The 21,626-nt window shown below is 36.1% G+C and overlaps 1 protein-coding gene across 1 annotated transcript in view; it reads right to left on the reverse strand.

Annotated features, from left to right (window-relative positions):
• ADAMTS6 (ADAM metallopeptidase with thrombospondin type 1 motif 6) overlaps positions 1–21,626 on the reverse strand; it is a 287,287-nt gene that overhangs the window by 73,589 nt on the left and 192,072 nt on the right. Inside the window, exons 13-14 of the mRNA XM_038530727.1 lie at positions 20,142–20,205; positions 2,757–2,859 (exon numbers count right to left, since the gene is read on the reverse strand). Of these exons, the coding sequence (XP_038386655.1) occupies positions 2,757–2,859; positions 20,142–20,205 (167 nt within the window). The remainder of the gene's footprint in view (positions 1–2,756; positions 2,860–20,141; positions 20,206–21,626) is intronic.

Here is a 21,626-nt window from a genome sequence, read left to right on the forward strand (position 1 = left end):
GCCAATCCAGTGCTTTAAGGCAAGAACGTGAATTAAAAGGCATAACGATTGATACAAAGAGTCTCTGCTTCCAGATAACATGACTATTTACCAAGAAAATCCTAAGCAATCTACAAAACAACTATTAGGACTAATAGTTGCTCTAAAGGAACAAAGGAAATTTAGGAAGGTCACAGAATACAAAGTTAAGATACAAAAATCTATCTTTAGCTACTAGAGCAAGCAATTGAAAATGATATATTTTAAACTTTTATTTACAATAGTTAAAAAAAATTACTCAGGAATATATTTAACAAAAGAAGTGCAAGACCTACCACCTAAAACTATAAAACATAGCTGAGAGAAATTAAAGAAAACATAAATAAATGGGTATCTATATGCCATGTTCATAAATTCACTATTGAATGCAATATTCAATGTTAATATGTTGTTGATTTATCACTTTCCCTTTAATTGATCTATAGCTCTAACATGATAGCAATCATAAGCCTAGCATGTTTTTCTGTAAAAATTAATAACAATTCTAAAATTTACATGGAAATGCAAAGCACTTAGAATATCCAAAGAACTCTTGAAAAATAGATCAAAGTTGGAGGAACTTACACCACCTATGTCCAAGACTATACATTCACAATAATTCAGTCAGTGTGGTACTAGCATAGTATTGCTGCCATTTCATTTCACTGTGCATTGTGTACATTTCATTGTACATTTCTGCTGTTGACAAATAGTGAAACAAAATAGAGTTCACACTAGAAACACACACAGTAACCCCAAATTATTTTTAGACTGTAGATCTAAATGTAAAGACCAATACCACACAGCTTTTAGAAGAAAACATAAGAAAATATCTTCTTGGGTTGAGAAAGGCAAAGATTTCTAAGACAGGACACTGAATACAATAACTATAAAAGGGAAAAAACCGAAAAATTAGCATTCATAGAAATTATCATCTTATACTCATCCAAAATGCCATTTAAAAAGTAACAAGAAAGTCCAAAGATGTGAGACAATATTCATAAAATTTATCTGATAAATGACTACCACTCAAGAATAAAAAGATAGCCAATTAAAAATAGGCAAAGGAAAGATAGGCAAAGGATTTGAATGCTTTACAAAAGATTTATAAATCATCAATAAGCACATAGAAATGTGCTCAACATAATCAATGATCAGAAAACACAAATTAAAACTGTACTGAGACATTATTATACACCTACCAGCAGAAGACTGCAAACACCAAATGTTGGCGAGGATGTGGAACAAACATAACTTTCATATATTGTTGGTGGGAGTATAATATGGTACATAATTTCGGAAAAACATCTGGCAATTTCTTTTAAAACTAAACTCACACTTACCCTATTGCCCAGCAATTCCACTCCTAAGTATTTACCCAAGGGAAATGAAAACATACGCTTACAAAAAATCTTGTGCAAAAATGTTCACGGCAGCTTATTCAGAACAGCTGAAAACTAGAAACAACTCAGGTGGCCCACCATCAATAGTAGAATGGGAAAACAGACTGGGTATTACAATGGAATGCTGCTCGGCAATAAAAAGGAATAAGCTATTCATACATGCAATAACCTGGCTGGATCTCAAAAACACTAGACTCAAAAAAGGTTGACCCAAAAGAGCAAATATGACATGATTTCACTTACATGAAGTGGAACTGGCAAAACTAATCTATGATAAGCAAAAAATATCAGAACCGTGGTTGCCTCTTGGAAGAAATAGGTTGAGACAGCTATTGACTGGGAAGGACTAGGAGGACTATGAGAATTTTGGAAGGATGGTAATGTCCTATATGTTAATAGGGCTTTGCACACGTATGCATTTGCCAAAACTCAGGGAAAGTACAGTTAAGATGGTGCAATGCATTATACATCATCTAACCTCAAAAAACCAGTATTGAACTGTGGTAACTATTATACGTATTGACGTATTTAGAGGAAACTATATCAATGACTACAATTTACATTGAAATGCATCTAAAAAATAAATCAATTAATGGATAGAGAGATAGTTACAAATGTAACAACGCATATTAAAATATGAATGATAGAATCTTGCCAGTGTAAGATTCTTTAATATTGCTCTGTTGGAAAGCTTTCAAGGTAAGATATTAGAATAAAAAACAAACAATGAAAGTGTTTTAAAATCTCCAAGAGAAAATTTTAACAAAATTTAATTTGTATTTTGGGAGTACAAGGAAACTTCTTGTGGTTACTGAACAATTAGTGTCTGATACATGCCCAAATTAAAGGGTAAAAATGTGTCCCAATACTAAAAATGAATAATAATGATCTATGGGAAGATCCTTGGCCTTTGACCAAGAAAGAATACAGCTTTTCCTGGCCACTTTTTGAGTTGATTTATATTGTTATAAGTTGTTTTTAGGGTGATAATTCTAAATATTCAATGATTATAAATGATTATAATGTAGTGCCCATGTATCCCAAGGAAGTCTCAAGAACTCAAAAGCATTATTTGGATTTACATCCTTTCTAGGACTTTTATACCTTGTTATTATAGAATTAGGTTTTTATAAATGATTTCTGATCATTTTTACTAACAAACTTTATTACAGGGAAACTTTTTAGTACTGTAAGCATTTTTCCTGCTTTGATTTACAAACACTAATTTTTACTAGTATGTGTATGAATGTGTGTGTGTTTGTATGTATTTATATTTTTTTTTATATTTGCAAAGCTCTCAAGCATGATGAAATGCTCTGCTAGGTTATACATTACCTCCAGTATAGGGTTTCCAGTTATAATATTTTCCACGGAAAGGCATATTGTCAAAGTCTGCACACTGTTTCTCTCGAAAATCTCGGGCCCCCAAAGGACATGGCTAAAATAAAATAAAATCATAAATGGTATGATTGTTGAAAAATACCAAAACTAAGGGACAATGTCCCTAAAATTAAAATTGCCTGAACTTGTCACATTAGCTCACTGACTGATGCTGTAGCTATATTTCTGGCATTTACTTTACTGTTCTACAACCAGTATTCAGACTGATGTGTCTGAATTGTAATCTTAGCCATAGAACAAACAACTGAAGTAATTTAAACGAAATTAAGTGTTAGACGGTTTCCTTAAAACTTTATACTCAGATACATGTCACAGTCCACTTTGTAATCAATCCATTTGGTACCTCCTTATAAACATACATAAACTAGATGAAGAAACTAAAACATAAAATTCCTTTTGGTAACATTATTTAAGGTCCAGTTGCCACAGCTACTCCCAGCTCTTTATTTTAAGAAATCAAGAGGCAGGTTTGTAACACAACATTCAGCACTATTAATTGTGGTTTGGATCCCTACTACTATGGCTGTTTACTGTCTAGTCTTGACAAAAACCATATTTTAAGATGTGGAATGAACTGGGCAAATGCTAGGCCTCAAGTCTAAACACCTTCAAATTCAAGGAATTTGGACTTACTAAGATTTACATTTAATCTATGAAACATCACAGAAAATAAAATACTAAATTGGTTCAAAACATGTGCAAGTGTTGGGTGGGGAGGAGAGAAAGATGTTGAGAGGGTGAAGAGAGGGTTGTTTGTTTTTAAAAGTTTGGAATGCTTCTTCTACCTGATTTTTTTTTTATAAAGGAAAACCTTGCCAATGTAGTTAGGTCTAGATTCCAAATACCACAGGCCATCCTAATTCAATCTTTAAGTTCACAAAGAATTAAAAGTATAACATCTCACGGAGTTTGAGCAATATGACCTAATTTGACTTATCTTTTAAGAGTTCTGCAGTTGTAACACCTCAAACAATCACTGCTTTTGATATATTGATGGAGAAAATATCCCACACATATATGGCAGAGCAAGACAGGTCAGTAGACAAAATTCTTAATTGTGAATAAATGATGAGTAGACTAAACTCTCAGAAATCATTCAAAGACTTTTTTACTACCCTCCCTGGGATCTCTACATTCACTTTATGTAGTTTCTAAGGTCAGTATGTTGTAAATGGTCCTTTGAAGCATGTACAAAAATAATAGATTACAATGTGCAAATAGTTGCATGTTCATCATTACTTCCTATATATTGGTTCAAATCTCTACCACATCAAGTCCAAAGCCTCAAATTCTGAAAATATTTTACATTCTATTGTGAGCCCTGTATTTTAAAATCTTTTCTGCATATTAAAACTTGACACCACAATTTCAAACCTAATGATTCTGCCTGTCAAATCACCCTTACTTTTCTTTTAAAAAAATGAAAAATAAACTATTTAGCATAGGTTACCTACAGCATACACCATGCTGAAAAGATATGCTTCCAGGGTATTTTGTTTCACGGTGTGCTTTTTCTTTGGATCAAAAAAAAAAGTCATTCTAACCATTTTCAGGGAATCCCACACGAGGATTAAAGTTGTCAGTGGCTTTGCCATGCATTGAGACTAGTTTTTAATGAAACATCATCAATTAAAAAAAAATACAAGAAGTTTGATCTCTGACTACAAGTTTTCAAATACTATTTAAGTATTTGTAAAGCAACAACCACCCAAACATTCATCCAAGCATGGCTTTCAATCTAGTTGGAGAAACCAGACACAAATGGGAGAACTGTGGTGCTATCTCAGGCAGTGAGTATACAACAGTTTGGTACAGGTGGCCTATCAGTGCCGTATAAAGGTAAAAGATCCATGTGTCACGTGATTGATGAGGGAAATATTTGTGGAGGAGGAAAATCTCAAGTAAACTACAATTATAATACAAATATTATAAATAATTATTTTATAATATTATAAATCATTATAGGAATTGAACTCACTGAGAAAGAATATTCTAGGGGGTTAAAACTATTAAGAATGAAGCCAAGTAAAGCCATGGGTAAAGGAAGAAGGTCATATGTTGGGAATAGTTGGAAAAAGGCCATCCTAGATGAAAGAAACTTATGACATCATAGGAAGAGATGACATTTTGTAGAAAACCACTGGTACATAAAAAAAAAAGCCCTGAACTAACCAACCTAGGCATCGTGAGGACTATTCACTTAAAGACAAAATCCCATTTTTTGGCTACCTTGTAATGAATCTCCAAAATACAGGTAAAGTAAAAAGTCTGACAGGAGGCTATTATTGTTTAATAAAGTACTTGGATTAGCATTTCATAAAATTTCTAATCTATACTCTTTCCTGTGATAACCACTCCTAGGGTCAGCATAATAAAATTATTAACAGTGACAGCAGCTACTTAGCATTTACTAAGCATTTGGCAAGTACGCACTCTGTGGCACACTATTCAGAGGCCTATTGTAGATGTATTATCTATTTAATCTCTTTCAACACCCTTAGGTAGTTGTAATTAATAATTCCTTTTACCGAGTACACTGGGTGTAAGGACACTCCTTCTGCTGAATGGGAACTTCCTTTGAAGTCTAAGTGCTACAGGGACAGCACAAAGCTTTAGCTCTGTTAATATGGATAAAAGCTTAATAGGAATAACTTGAGTTCCTGTCATTTCAGCAGCAAGTTTCTTTTCTCCTTCAAGTTGCTTTTTCCTCATTCATAAAACAAGAGGGCTAAAAGCATAATTTTGGAGTATGAGAACATGGACTCAATTTTAATTTGGTCATTTATTTAATTCATGGCCTTTAGCAATTTAGTTTTCCAAGCCTCATCTATAAACGGGGGATAATAGTAGTATTCACCTCCTCTTGTGAACTGTTTAGCTCTGTAGCTGGCACAGGGGAGTCCTGAATAACTCTTAGCAGCTGTTCTGGTCGTGGGTCTAGGCATTCTTAGATTCATTCTCTCTTTCTCCTGCTCTGCTCTGTATTTCAGGGGAACAAACTCTGCAAGCTCCATTTCCCAGGCTTCTGTGCCTGCTGACTTCTGACAATGACTCAGGCAATGGAAGGGAAAGTCTTTCCCTTTCTTTCTCCCCACCTTAGCAGCATCATAGGCAGAAGCTGAATCTTTTTTGTGACTCCAACTTTAGGTAATAGCACCACACTTACCCCATCCCTCCACCCTCTGGCCCTATCCTATGGCTCTAGCTTCTGCTGTGTAATTCTAGCCTCTAGACTCTAATAAAACCTCCTTCCTTTGTCTCCCTGAGAGGAGTGGTGGCATCCTCCTGCTGATGCTGATCTATGGATGGGCTTGTCAGCCTCTTCCATCATTTGTGTAACAATTTTTTTCATGAAATTCCCTCTATTTAAATATTCAGAGAGTCTTGTATATTCAGAGAGTCTATTACAGTTGGAACTTAACTGATACGATAATCAAAAATAATAATGATGATGATGTTGACAAGGTATTCAGGAAACTAAATAGAGATTTATTTCTATGTATTATTTTTTGCAATTTATTGGTTAAGGGCAGAGATTAGCCAACTTTTTTTTTGTAAAGGGCCATATAATAAATATTTCAGACTTTGTGTGCCATATGGTCTTTGTTCCAATTCCTCAACTGTGGCAGTATAGTGTGAAAGAAGCCACAGACAATACATAAATGAACCATCAGGTCTGTGTTCCAATGAAAGTTTATTTACAAAAAGAGGTGCCGGGGACAACTTTGGCCCAGGAGGTGCAATTTGGCTACCCCTTGATTTAGAATGTTAACATAACAGATACACATGCCCAGCAGCACGTTGAAGAATAATCAAACTCAGTGATTAACTTTTGAGTCAATACAGAATCATATACTTCTAAGAAATGTTAGGATGTAATCTAATTTGCATAAGATACTTCAGTTTCCTCTATAATTATCCCCTAAGTGGTCATGCGATCTATATAAGCATCTATAGAAAAATCAAACACTTTTCAGGCAGCTGCAATTACTATCAGGTTCCTCCTTACTTTTTTTTTTTTTAAGATTTTATTTATTTATTCATGAGACACACACACACATACACAGAGAGAGAGAGAGAGAAAAAAAGAGAGAGAGAGGCAGAGACACAGGCAGAGGGAGAAGCAGGCTCCATGCAGGGAGCCTGATGTGGGACTTGATTCGGGACTCCAGAATCATGCCCTGAGCCAAAGGCAGGTGCTAAACCACTGCGCCACCCAGGCATCCCTCCCCTTACTTTTAACTCAAGTCTGTCTTCCTATAATTCTATAACCCAGGGGTGTTGCTCCTTTCTTTTGGATCTACACTGAACAATATGATCCCTAAGTGAAAGGTATCTAGACCTTGATGGCTTTCCTATGGGCACATCATAACACCAAGAACTGTCCTTAAATATCTTTCTTCTATTCAGTAAATGTATATGTTTGTTTATGTGTCGCATAAGATGTAAGCTCTGGAGATAAAGCAATAAAATAGATTAGGTCCCTGCTTTCATGGAGCTCATTCTAGCTGGAGATGAGAAAGAATTAAAATAAAGTAGGGAAAGGGGATAGATAGTAAGGTGGGAGGCAAGTTGTTTTAAAATAGTATGGCTGGAGAAATTCTCTCTAATAAGGCGGCCCTTGAGCAGAGCGTAAAGAGAAATTGAAGGAGTTACTTACACATCCGTGAGGAGAATAAATAGGAAATAGAGGCCCTCAAACAGGAGTGTGTTAAGAATGTTCTTAGAATAACATGGAGGATGGAAAGGCTTAAGGAAACTGTAGAAGTCTTGATCCCATGCCTTTCTGTTTCTAGAATATATCAGCTGGTGTTCTGTTTTCTTGATTTCAATGTTTCCTTCTGTGAATGCTCTGAATATGTGTTGATCAGAAATTAACTCAGTAGGAGTTATATATTCTCATTCCAAAGAATAAGAGTGTTCAAAGAAAAAAAGTAATATCTTAAGGAAAAATTGCATAAAGTATATTTTTTGTTTTGCTTTTTAGGTAATAGTAGAGAGTTTAAGGAGTAATGCTTTTTAAATTGCTTAGAGGTAATAAATGCTGACACCATGCAAAAACTCTAAGAGAAAACAGTGGGCATAAGCAACCAATTTTTTATGTAAAGCCTGACAGGTTTTCAGCCTCCTAGTGTTAACACTAATCAAGCATCTTCTCCTTCTAAAAAGCAACCAGCAGGACCCCACATAAATCCAGAGGGCAAAGCTGCAGGTCTCAGCATTTTTAATCTTGGCATTTTCAAAGAAATAAAAAAAAAATTAACACTAGCATCTTTATCAGCACTTTTCTTTTTTACAGCGATACGTATTTTAGCACATTCCACAGACTATCTTATGCTTCCAATTACACCAATTGTTTAAAAGCATCTCCTTTTGACTAAACTTAATACTTTTTATTGGTACATAAACCTAGGGAAAAAAAAGGATAATTCATTGGGGCATAAAAGTTGCTACAGAAAGAAATCTCAGCTTCCGCTGACAAACTTTGTAGTGGCATTTCTATTACTGGGGTTCTAATCCTGGTTTTGTCCCAAAGAATAGGGTGACCTTGGCAAGTCGCAGAAGCCCTTTGTGCCTTCTCTCTTTCATTTGTAAAATACACCCAAAATGCCATTTAACTTCAAGAGAAATACATCCCAAAATGTCTTGCAAATGAGGCAAATTCTGTAAATACTGTATTATGTCTTATGGGCAATAAAGTGTGAGAAGAGAGTTGAGCGTGAAAATTCTTTTTCCCCTTTCCCATTCCTCCCTTCTTCATAAAGGAGATAGGCAGGCTGGCAGGATTCAAGGATTTCCTACAGCCTTGGGGAAAATTGCAAAATGAGCAATACTGGCATTTTATTCTAGTTCTTTTCTCTTTTGCCTTTCTCATCTTCTGCTGCTTCTTCCTTTCTTGCTTCCACACTAAATGCACTTTTGCTTCTTCACTATTACACTAGGTCAAACTTCAACACTCCCTAAATTTAATTTCTTCTCCCTCTCCAGGATGGCAATATACTCTTAGTGGGCTACACTCTATTAGTTTCAGGAGCATAAGTGGAATTCAGATTCCAGCCCCTGATCTGCTTAGCAAGTGAAGAAAGGACATTTCTCTTTGCTCACCCAGACAGGCATCACTTTCTAAATCACACAATGCCACAGGGCTAACAAAGTCCTTGCTTCCACACCTTCTAAGTTGCAAACAAAAATCCTGATTTTCTAGTTATCAGGTATAATTATGTGATTTTTCTCGCCAAAGTTAAATGTAGTGTCCAATGAATCATTTCAACCAGTTTTGATTCAACCTTCTTAAGCTTTCTTTCCAAAATGGTTTCTGATTTTTTTGTATTTTCATTGTATATTTACTTTTAAAGAAAAAGAAACAAAAGCCTGATAAACCTATATTGTCCAGACCAAATAGAATCTAGCTGTCATATTTGATACCATAATCTTCTATGCAAGTTTTCAAACTTAAATCTATTTCTGTATAGCCCAAATTTAATTAAAGTGCTCTCTGTCCATAGTATAACCCTTTCCCCTAAGTCTATGAAAATATTAGGCAACAAATATTCACTTCGTAATTTTTAAAACATCCCTTTTAAAAACAAAGTAAACAAGCAAGCTCTGTTTTGTGCTTAAAAGCTAGTCCTTATTTTTCAAACATGATGCACACCATTAAATTCATACTAACCTAAAGATTAATGACACTTGCTCCTGTTACTTTTTTGCCATTATTATAAGAATATAATAGATATTATATATAGTATTCATAAAAAACCCAGTGTTTGATACATATCTATTTTCTAATTATAACTTGGGACATGGATATAACACTGTTAATGGATCAACTCTGTACCTTGTTATCACTTACCCCACACCTCTCCCTGGGGGCAAGGTCTGTAGTTTCAGAATGTTCTCAGCTATCTGGTTCTGCTGCAGGGTAAGGTTAGACCGGAAGCAAGACAATGTCAAAGGTGACCACATTCAGAGAAGCTTACTTTACCCACCTCCCAAGGGCTCCGTCTGTGACAAGAACACTAAATTTGTACTCAGAAATTCTCAAAGGCCTGACTCAGTCCCTTCCATGGTACTAGCCTGCTGCTCAGCTTTAGTTCTTCATTTTAAAATACTTAAAAAAACAAAACAAAACAAAAACACTGTTCTTCCTCTTTATAAAAGTGATTTGAGGGCAGCCCTGGTGGCACAGCAGTTTAGCACCGCCTGAGGCCAGGGCATGATCCTGGAGACTGGGGATCCAGTCCCACATCAGGCTCCCTGCATGGAACCTGCTTCTCCCTCTGCCTGTGTCTCTGCCTCTCTGTATCTCTCTGTCTCTCTCTTTCTTTGTCTCTCTCTGTCTCTCATGAATTAATAAATAAAATCTATTAAAAAATAAAAAATACATAAAAGTGATTTGAAGATACAATGAGGTTATGAATGAAAAGTACTTGGTAATCTTTGTAATATACTTGGAGACAAAAATGTCTATATTAATAGCTATGCTGTATTAAATACAGATTAAGTGTTAGGAAGTAGCACATGTCCCTACATGTGTTACTTCTTTTAATTCTCAAACACCTCTGCAAGTTGGATATATTTATACTCTGTATAGGAGTTCCCTGAAGTTTAGTGAGATTAGGTATTTCCCCAAGACCAAATGGCAACAAGTGTTTCAGTCAACCTTCAACCTTAAGTCAATTGAATCCCAAACCCATGCTTTTTCCATGACTCTGTGACAATCCTGTCTTGAAATATAGGCTGCACTTCTCCAAAACCAAAGGACTATCACTGCTTCATGACTGTAAGCGATGAATAAGAAAAAAGTCGCAGAATAGTACGCCTCTCTAGAAAAGCTGATTGAGAGAACAGCTCGGTACTACACAACCTATGCTTGCTTCACTTTTTGAACAGACCACAGGTGACCTGGAAACCCTTCTGAGTCCATAATTTTTTATAGTTTTCATGTGTAAGATAAAGGAGGAAGTGCGATGTTTAAGATGAAGGCCAATATGACTTTCCATCCCAGCCTGAGTGAAGCTTAGGTATTTCACCAGAAGTTTTACCCTAGTTGTAGAGGCTGCTTTTAGGCAACGGACTTGAACAATGGAAGCCTGAGTAAGGCAGAGAGGCACACTCCCAACCCCTAGGCTGAATACAAACAGCTATTCTGGTAATCCACCTCAAAATATCCATAAGCCCTAGCTGACCTATGGGTCTCTTACATCTGGACGCAGGTACCAAATAGGAAAACCCCACACATTCCAACACTCCCTCTTTTTCCCTCTGTAACTGCAGCCCCACCGCCCCCGTCTCTGGACACACAGTCTCTGCTTTGCTGTCTTGCCTGCCTCTCCCTTATGGTGCATTTGATCAATCTCTACCTCCCTTGTTCTGCGTTGGGTGAATTCTTTCCCAACCAGTGCTGCCAGCCTCCACCCACTCAGGTCACCCCACACTAGTCACATTGACAAGCAGACACACAAAAATCACAAATAACAGAGAACAGGAAAACAACAAGGATTTTTTTTTTCCTTTGGTTTTGGAGAATAGCTAAGTAACAACAGGAAATTCTTTTTTGGAAATGTAGAAATATCCTTTTTTAAGGCATTATGACTTCTATAAAATTCTGTTCTTCAAAGTCTCACAGGGGCCATGTCCATTATCTATTAGATTTGTTTATGATTCCAAATAATCTATCTAGTAGGATCTATCCAAGTAGATCCTACTTTAACAGTGAGACCCAACTTCATCCAATTCTATTCTATTAAAAAAAAAAAAAGCTCAGTAGCTTCAAGATGAAAACCAGTTTAATTTGTTCTTGCTATAGCTATTGTCTTTATATGCTATCCTGTCCTGGAGACCATCATATGAACGTCAAAGAGTCCTTGTTTAGTTGCTTCTGAAGGCTTCTGAGAGTGACCGATGATGATTCAGGGAAGAAACTGCCTAACTCGTCCTAATTCGGACAATCAGCCTCCGAGTCTAATGTACGTACAAATACCTTTGGCTTCTAGGCTGATTAGGTTGCTGTTGAGACTGGTCAGGCCAATTTTACAGCTAGATACAATTTTCTGACCTATTTTTAAAGATTGAGAATCTTTTCTTTATAACTTGCATCTTCTAACTCTAGGGATTTTTTTCTTTGCAACTGGGGTCACTATTCCCTTTCAACTGGAGAGTTCTTGTCTTTGTACCATTCCTCTATTCTTCAAATGCCTATGGTGGGAATCAAATCAGCATCAGGGAGAAAGTGTGGCTGTCGCGTTTTGGGGCTAGTCACTTTTTAAGACTACTTGGCCTACAAAGTTTCTCAGTTTTTTTTTTTTTTAATTTTTATTTTTTACTTATGATAGTCACACAGAGAGAGAGAGAGAGAGGCAGAGACACAGGCAAAGGGAGAAGTAGGCTCCATGCACCGGGAGCCCGATGTGGGATTCGATCCCGGGTCTCCAGGATCGCGCCCTGGGCCAAAGGCAGGCGCTAAACCGCTGCGCCACCCAGGGATCCCAAGTTTCTCAGTTTTAATTTTTCCTCTAACTTAAGCAAAAAGAGTACTGTTAGCCTTGCGTGTTTCAATCTGATTCATCAGTGTGGAGATCCCTGTAGGAGTACCAAAGCTTCAAAATAGTAAAGTGTTCCTTTGTGATATATCTCCTTTTGTCAAAGCTACTAGACATTATGAAACTTAGAAGTGAGGGACGCCTGGGGGGCTCAGTGGTTGAGTGCCTGTCTTTGGCTTAGGGCGTGATCCCGAGATCCTGGAATCAAGTCCCATATCGGGCTCCTTGCAGAGAGCCTGCTTCTCCCTCTGCCTGTGTCTCTGCTTTTTTCTCTGTGTTTCTCATGAATAAATAAATAAAATCTTTAACAAAAAAACCCGCAAAACTAAGAAGTCATAGTGTTTGCCTGTTTACTCAGGCCTCTAAGAAACTTAGAGCAAAATGTGTGGTCCATCTTAATATGTAGAAGGAACTCATGATACACACTTAAGATAATGATCCCAATTTAATATTATTTTCTGTTCCCTTGGATTTTCTAATTTATTCTATTTTTCACTTAGGATTTTTATGAAGCTAACTCAACTCTAAACAAAGATTAATGGCTAATAATGATAAATAATTATGATATGTAAAAACATGAGAACTAAGTGGTAAACTATAACTAGCTGTCGAATCACAGAAATGAGAAGTTCAAGATTGCTATACTACATGAGAAACTAATAGGCTATGAGGAATTGGTTGGAATGCAAGTAGGCTATCAAATACATGTAAATCAGACTACTATCTTCTAGATTTTCTTTTTTTTCTTTTGATAAAGAGAGTATGCATATGCCTGTGTGCTAGAGCGCATGAAAGCTTGGGGAGGGGTTCGGGTAGGTGGGAGGAGAGGCAAAAGGAGAGAGAGAATCTTAAGTAGGTTCCACTCAGGCTCCATCCCAAGACCCTGAGATCATAACCTGAGCCAAAATCAAGAGTTGGGCACTCAATCAACTAAGCTTCCCAGGCACCCCACAGATTTTCTATTTTCTATTATAATGTGCATTCTGAGCATAAGTAGCACAGAGCAAACTTCAAAGATTCATAAATGAGTGTTCCTGCCGTTTGACCGCCTAACATGCTCTCATTCCATGCAATGATTTGAAACTTCTTCCAGGATCATTTGAATTTACCCTTTATCCTCTTTTTAGGTCTCAAGAGAAGCTCTTGGATCACAAATGACAAGCAAAAAATGCTTATGAATTGTTTCTTAGTTTTTGACTGTCAAGATGATTTTAACTAATTGTAATGATTTCTCTCAGATATTATTTACAGTGTCACTAAATATGATGTTCATAGCATTAAATTATTTTAAAATGCACTAGTGTTGGAGGCTGATCTGATGAAGATAAGTATACTCTGGAATCCCTTAAATTAGGGTAGCTCATACATAAGAGATATCCAGGCCATATGAGAAAAAAATAGAACATTTAAACCCTTGTACATTTAAAAAAAAGCTCCAAGGTTAATTTAAAGAATACAAATACAATAGCCCTATAATGCTTCCACAGTAACACCCATTCTATGTTTACTGGAACATACTGAAGTCTTTTTGCTTGCGTGACTCAATCTTAACTACAGTCGATTCACTCTTCATGATTTATCATTAAATTCTCTGTCTTATAGTCTATTTAATAGAAACTTTTATTTACTTATTTTTTTAAAGAGTTTATTTATTTATTCATGAGAGACACAGAGACATAGGCTGAGGGAGAAGCAGGCTCCTTGTAAGGAGCCCAACATGAGACTCAATCCCAGATCCCAGCCAGGATCACGCCCTGGGCCAAAGGCAGAAGCTCAACTGCTGAGCCACCCAGGTGTCCCAATAGAAACTTTTAAAATAGATCCTTAGAATATAGGAGTTTCTACTCTAATATGACACATATGTTCTTGAAAAACCTCTTTCTGTAAAATCACACACTAAAAATAACAGGCATATGAGAAAAATAGTGTTAGAGGCAGACAAATCAGAGACAGGAGATATTAACTAAAACAATAACAATTCTAATAAAATACTAGCACAGTTTAAAAAATACATGGCAAATTCCTAACAAAGAAATACTGGAATAAACATAGGACTTTATCTTCCAAAAAGGAAAAAAAAAGTGAAATAAGTTAATAACAAAGCGTTGTGGATATTGAGTTATAGAGACAAAAGGCAGAAACGCATGACAGGGAGTTCTATGACAGAGCATGTGGCCAAACTGAGCCAAAACAAGAATGTGGGATAAATGGTTATCATATACACTACAATTTTCCTCTACTATTCAGCTGTGTCAATGTAGTTTGACTTTAGCGCTGTATCACTTAGTGGCAAAAGTATGGCACAAAATGACTTGATCACTTACGAGCTAATTCATGTTACAGAGGCAAAGTTGTAATAGAACAACTTATACCAAGACTCCAAATAGCATATCTTTTCTAGATTTTTGTTGAAAGAATAAACATTTAAAATATCTCAGTAAGCCAACTCACTGCCTGGAAGGAAAAGAACTCTCAGAATGGGAAGAAAATATGGTTAAATTAATGGGTCTGGTACATAGCAAATGCTCAATAAATGTTAGCAGCAGCTATTACCACTACTACTTCTGTTGCTGCTCCTTCTACTAGTAAAGATGGAAACTAAAAGAGCTCTGAGCAGACATGTGTGGTGTACCCAGGATCTATTACTCTCCACTTTATTGCTAACAGAATTGTGATTCTTGCCCAGGAATCTACCTCTCAGGAAAGGTGACCTTAACCTCATTTTAGGGGCAAATCTGGATTAGTCTAAACCAATTATGGTAATCCCATTCTTTTTGCCCATGACTGGTTTAAAGTGGGTACGTGGCCTCCAGGCCAATAAAACATGAATGAAGTCTGCCAAGAGAATAAGGGAGGAGCTTTGGGAAAAGCTTTCTGTATAGGTAGGAAAGAGACACAGTAATAGTTTATTTCTTCTCTTCTTTAGAATATTGTCAGGGCAAAGGTACTTTAGGTGCTCTGATGCTCCACTTACATTTTTGAATTCCCCTTTCTCAAAGAATGTAACCTTCAGGAATTTCCCTCACTATCTTGTCACTTACTTGCAGGTTTTAAAGTGATGTTTTAAAACATTCTTACCCAATAATTTTTAAAAGGAATTCTGTCAGAATGACTTATTCTATCATCACCAAAAAATGGAAATATTCTACATTTGTTTTCAAAATGATCTAATATGGATTTGTTTTGCGAATTTTATATAGAATATTTACAGTCTTCTTTATAACTATTATTTTTCTACTGCACAGCTAGACTGTATAACTCAGTGCTGTCCAATATGGTTGCCAGGAGCAACATGTGGCTATTCAAATTTAAATTAATTAAAATTAAAGTGCTGCTTTTCATTTATATAGCCATATTTTTATATTTATTTATTTATTTATTTATTTATTTATTTATTTATTTATTTATTATTAAGTAGGCTCCATGCTCAGCACGGAACCCAATGCAGGGCCTGAACTTATGACCTTGAAATCGAGACCTGAGGCGAGATCAACTGACTGAGCCACCCAGGTGCCCCCACATTAGCCATATTTCAAGTGCTCAATAACTAATTTGGCTAGTGGCTACCAAGCTGGACAATGCATATATAGAACATCTCCATCAATCAAGAAAGTTCTTCTTGTACAGTGCAGCTAGATTATGTGTTATGAAAGTTTAAATTTTCATATATTAGATTATGCTTTAAAAGTCCACACTAGGCACACCTGGGTGGTTCAGTTGGTTAGTATCTATCATTAGTTTAGGTCATGATAACAGGATCCAGGGATCAAGCCCCACATTGGGCTCCCTCCTCAGTGGGGAGTTTCCTTTCCCTCTCTCTCCTTGAAATAAATAAATAAAAAAAATTTTTTTTTTAAATAAAAGTCCCCACCTTATAAACTTATGCTCAATTTTATTAACTTAGCATGAAAATAAGTTTCAGTGTGATAACTGAATTGTCTCATATTCTGAACAATGGAGTCTACATTTGTGAAAAAAAAATGTATTTCCATGACATAGTTATGTTAACTTTTCATGCTGAAAGCTGAAATAGAAGACAAAGCTAGCAATAGAAATGTCTACCCACCAATATAGCAAGTTCTACATTTTGAGCAACTAAAACAAAGTTCATGGGTAAAAAGCAACAAGCTTGATATGTCTATTACTTTTTTCTTTTTATTTATCATATATTATTTGTATTATAGGACCTATTTTATTAAGGCCCAAAAATGTGCCTCTCCCCTCTAAGTATATAACAACAGAAACACGTGAATTTAAACATGGGGTTGGCTTTCTCACTCCTATCTAACACCATCTGACATACAGTAGTTATTTATTTATTCTACCCTTGTGTAATACTTCTATTCTGAAATTCACGCAATTCATCCAAATCACTATCTGGCTTCATCATTCCTACTAATCTTATCATGGTCATTTTCTCTCACTTATTACCTGATACCTGGTTCACAGTCACACTCTATACGCCAGGTTTTAACATCATCCTGAGTGACCTCAACAACTGCATAGAAGACTCCCCAGACTCCCCAGCCTTGATGATCCTTGAACTCATTCATGTCTGCCCAAAGCTAGGTATGCATTCCATTGGCCACACCGCAGCTTTGTCATCATTGAGAAAAGTCTCACTTGTCATATATGAAATTCAAGTACATTCCATTCTCTGACACTCACCCCTTCTATCTGTCTCACCTTGCTTTTCCTACTATCTCAGTTCTTCACTTTTTATGTTTTTTTTTTTTTTTTTTTTTTTAAGTTAGGCCCTTAATTTTCTCCTTTTAGCCCTCTTTAGACTCCACTGTCATCTCAATGCAGAGTGCATGGCTCAGCACTTCGGTCATTTCCATGAGTACCCTTAAATTCTTTCTGATCTGTTTATCTTTCTGTTGTAGTCTCAGCTTCATCCATTCTCCTCTAAAGTATAAATCTGAGGCTAAGTCTTTGCATGGTGTCTTACTACCTACAGGTATAGATCAGGCTGTTTAACTTAGAAGCCTTGCACTTAATTCTCCTTCTACCTGGAATGCTCTCATTGCCACTTTCTTCTCTTCTGGTCAGCTCTTATTTGCCCTTCATATCTTTACCTTTTTATGGGAAGAAATCCCTAAATCCTTAATTAGGCTATGTGCCCATTCTATGTGCTTTTATAGCATCCCATACTTATTCTATCAAGTCATACATTTATTACTGAGTGGTGATTTTCTGCACTTAACTGATTTCCCAGGAAATTATAAGATCCTTGAGACCAGAAATTGTCTTTATCACTCTAGAACAGTCTGATATATAATTATATATAATTGAGCAGGCACTCAATTGTTTGTGAATGAATAAATAATACTGGTAGCTTGAAATGATCATTGTAATTGAAGCTACATGTTATTACTTTAAGATGAAAGTTTAACATAAAAATAAATACAATCAATAAGCTACAGAGGATATTAGAAGTAGATATGGTGGGAAATAGAGCAAGGTAAGGAAGATTAGGAGTCTTAGGGTTGTAGAGAGTAGGAAAGGTAACAATTTTAAACACGGTATCAGGCTAGGCCTCATTGAGAAGGTGACAGTTGAATAAAGGTGAGGTAAGAGAGTAAGCCATGTAAATATTTTGGGAGTAGAGTATATAAGGTAAAGGAAACAGACAATGCAAGAGCCCTAAGGTGGGACCCTGCCTGGTACGTACAAGGAGACCTGTGTGGCTAGAGCAGGGTTACTGAGGAAGAAATAACAAGAGATAAGTTCAGAAAACTAATGGAGGGCTAGATTGTGTAGTCTTTGCAGGCCTTTCTAAGGACTTTGGATTAAAGTAAAATGGAGCCACTGAAAGGTTTTGAGTAAAGGATATAATCAGATACACTCTGCCTCATATATTGAGAACTGTATGGAACAAGAGTAGGAATGGGAAATCCACTGAAAAAGCTCTTCAGAGTAATCCAGTGAAAAACAGAGTAGTAGCAGTGGAAGCAGTGAGAAGTAGGCAGATCTAGGATATATCTCGAAGAGAAAGCCAATGGAATTTCCGGAGGGATTGGATATGAGCTGTGAGAGAATGGAATCAAGAATGACTCAAAAGTTTTTGGCTTGAGGCAGATAGAATTGACATATGAGATGGGAAAAACTGTTGGAGGTACAGGTATATGAAATGTTTTAGAGATAACATTTGGACATGTTAAATATTTGATGTCTATTAAGTCTAATCAATGATAAAATATGAGTCAGGAATCCATGAAAGAAATCTGAGCTAAAAATATAAATTTGGGGGTCAAATGACAGATGAATGCTATTGAAAGCAATGAAACTAGATGAGATCACCAAGGAAATGAATACTGATAGTGGCTCAGTGGTGGAGTGTCTGCTTTGGCTCAGGTCATGATCCTAGGGTCCTAGGATTGAGTCCCACATCAGGCTCCCTGTGGGAAGCCTGCTTTTCTCTCTCCCTCTGTCTCTGCCTCTTTCTCTCTGTGTCTCTCATGAATAAATAAATCTTTTTTAAAAAAATGAATACTGGTAGTGCACAAAAAATGGCCAATGACTAGGTCCTGGACACTCTAAGAAGTACGAGAAAATGGACCCAGCAAAGGAGAATAAGAAAAAAACAAGTAGCATTAGAAAAGAACAACCAAAAAGTTGTAGTGTTATGGAAGCCTAGTGACTATCAACTAAGATGAACACTCAGAATTGACTATTGGATTAAGCAACATGGAAATTATCCATGACTTGACAAGAGCATTTTTTAGTAGAATGATAGAGGCAAAAATCTGACAGGAATGATTTAAGGAAAAAAATCAGAAGAGGAATTGGATCTGGAAGTAAATATAACTCTTTTAAGGAATTTTGTTTCAAAATGAAGAAAAGAAATGGGAAAAGAACTGGCAGATGTTTTTGTTGTGTTTTGTTTTTAAGATAGGAGAAATAACAATATGTTTTCATGTTTACAGAAAAATCCAGAGGAGAAGATACTGGAAAAATATATATTTATGAAATAGCCAAGAATAAAGATAGGAATGGAGTGGGAGAGCATGACAGTGAGGAATACTGTCTAACAGTCTGATGACATGAAATGAAATGTGTAATTTGTAGGTAGGAGGGAAGAATGGTCTGAAAGAGGTAACAAGATATAAAGAAAAGTCAATCCACTTCCACTCACTCAAGAGCTAAGGGAGCCCTTTAGAGGGCTAAAGTTTATTATAAGTATCATTAGAGGACAGCCAGTTTCCATTAGAACAACAAAGTAAAGAGAAGGAAAATTCACAGACATCATGATATAAGGGATTTTGCTGCCAATGGATCATCAATTCCTAAGGGCACAGAAGAAAAGTTTCAGTAGCTGGGCAGAGATACGAAACAGAAGATGTGATATGTAGAACTTCATGGGATTGGATGGCAAGAGATGAGTAATGATGTGGGAATCTGGGGCTTCTTACAGTGGCAAAAACAAAATAATCCTATTTTATGGGCATGATAAGATAAATCTTATTTATCTCAGGAAAGATAGTGGTAGCATAGGGGTGAGTGTTGAGGGCCAAGTTATTTTGAGGGGTCTATGATTCTCTCTTGCTACCTGTAAGGGAGATTGTATTTGCTCCTAGTGCTGGACCTTCCCCTTGTCCTCTATTGATGGAATTTTTGGACATGAGACCTGTTCCATTCACTATTAACAATTTAAAAAATTCATGTGACTTTCATACACATGGATTTATGACCAAATAGCTTAGAGTTTTAAAAATTTCCCTGCTCTAGGGGAAATGTAAGCTAATTTTTCAAAGCAAAGTTTGGTTTTACTTACATCTGTGTTACAGGAGCGATACCGTTTCCTTTCCCCAAGGCAATATTTTCCACCTCCTGAAGGTCTGAAAACACATTTTGTTTAACATGTGAATATATAGTATATATATAGAGAGAGTACATATATTGCTTGACCAAAACATATTAGCATTTATTTTAGGAAAATACAAAATTTGACATCTTTCTAGTTATTAAAATATTGTTAGCAATAATGATTATGGTTGTTGAACATAAAAACTAGGGCAGTTTGCTATGGATAACTTTATAAGACTTAATTGTCATGATTTATGTTCTTAAGAAAATTCAATTAAATAAATTTATTTTCTAATTATCATACTAAGTATGTGCTTAGTTCAACACCATGAGTTTAAAAATCACTTACTTATAATGAAAAACCATTTGAATCGTATTCAATAAAACACATAATCTGATGCTATCTGTTTATCGAGTAGGCAATGGTAAGTTTACTATTTTTTTCCAGACTGGTAATGAAAGCATACTAAATAACTCTCTGGAAATAGCTTCAGTTCAAACTAAATAATACAGAAATGAATTTCTATCTCATTACGTGAAGTTTGAAAAATTACATCTAAATATCAGGGCTTTGCATTGCATAAATACTGTGTAATACACTCAAATCAATGAAAAAGTAAGATGTCCAATATTTGATTACATAAATTCAAGTATTTAACATCAGGGAAAGCCATATGTTATCATTTGGGCATGCTATTTTAAATGGAAAAAACTAACTTCTTTTTTTGAAAGAAGTCCAAGTCATTCTCTTATATTACTTATTATCACAGAGATTTATAGTTTTGGTTACTAATTTACAGTAGCTTGCAGTTGAACTTAGGTAATTATTCTGTACTTGCTTGAAAAAGGTCAAGTGTAATTATAATTTTGGCCCACTGGTAGTCAATGGAATAATTAGTTATATTTTGAATATACTTTGAATGCCAGTGAATAGTGATTCTAAAAAGGAAAAGGAATGGCCTGGTTTAAATCAGCTTGGGAGAAATGGTTTGGTCAGACAAAAACAAGGGCGTGGGGATGGTGGTAGCATGACTAGTTTATGAGTGGGTGACAGTGAGCTAGCTCTGTTTAGCAGAATGATAATAATGGAAAGAAAGCTGGAGCATGGAAACACAGAACGAGTGCAAAGGGAAATAATTTCAAGCTAAAAAAAATTAAAAGAGATGAAAAGAGATGTGTAGAGAGGGGAACCAAAGAGGGATCCTGAGTTAAGAGGAGAAAAATAAAAATTAAAGCTGACTATCTTTTACACCAGGAAGGGCGGGGGGGGGGCGGGGAGGAAAGCAGAAGTGATAACGCTATTAGTTGAGAAAGAAGGGCTGCAACCTGAGCTCTAGACAAAAACGGGGAGCACTTGATATGCAGGAGCTAAGGAGCAGTTTCGTCTTGGGGCAAATAGGAAGGTCCAGCTGGGGGACTGGTCCACCTGTAACGGGCACTGGTGGGAGGGCGA

The sequence above is a fragment of the Canis lupus genome, chromosome 2 (genome assembly GCF_011100685.1).
Source record: "Canis lupus familiaris isolate Mischka breed German Shepherd chromosome 2, alternate assembly UU_Cfam_GSD_1.0, whole genome shotgun sequence".
NCBI classification, from domain to species: Eukaryota; Metazoa; Chordata; class Mammalia; order Carnivora; family Canidae; genus Canis; species Canis lupus.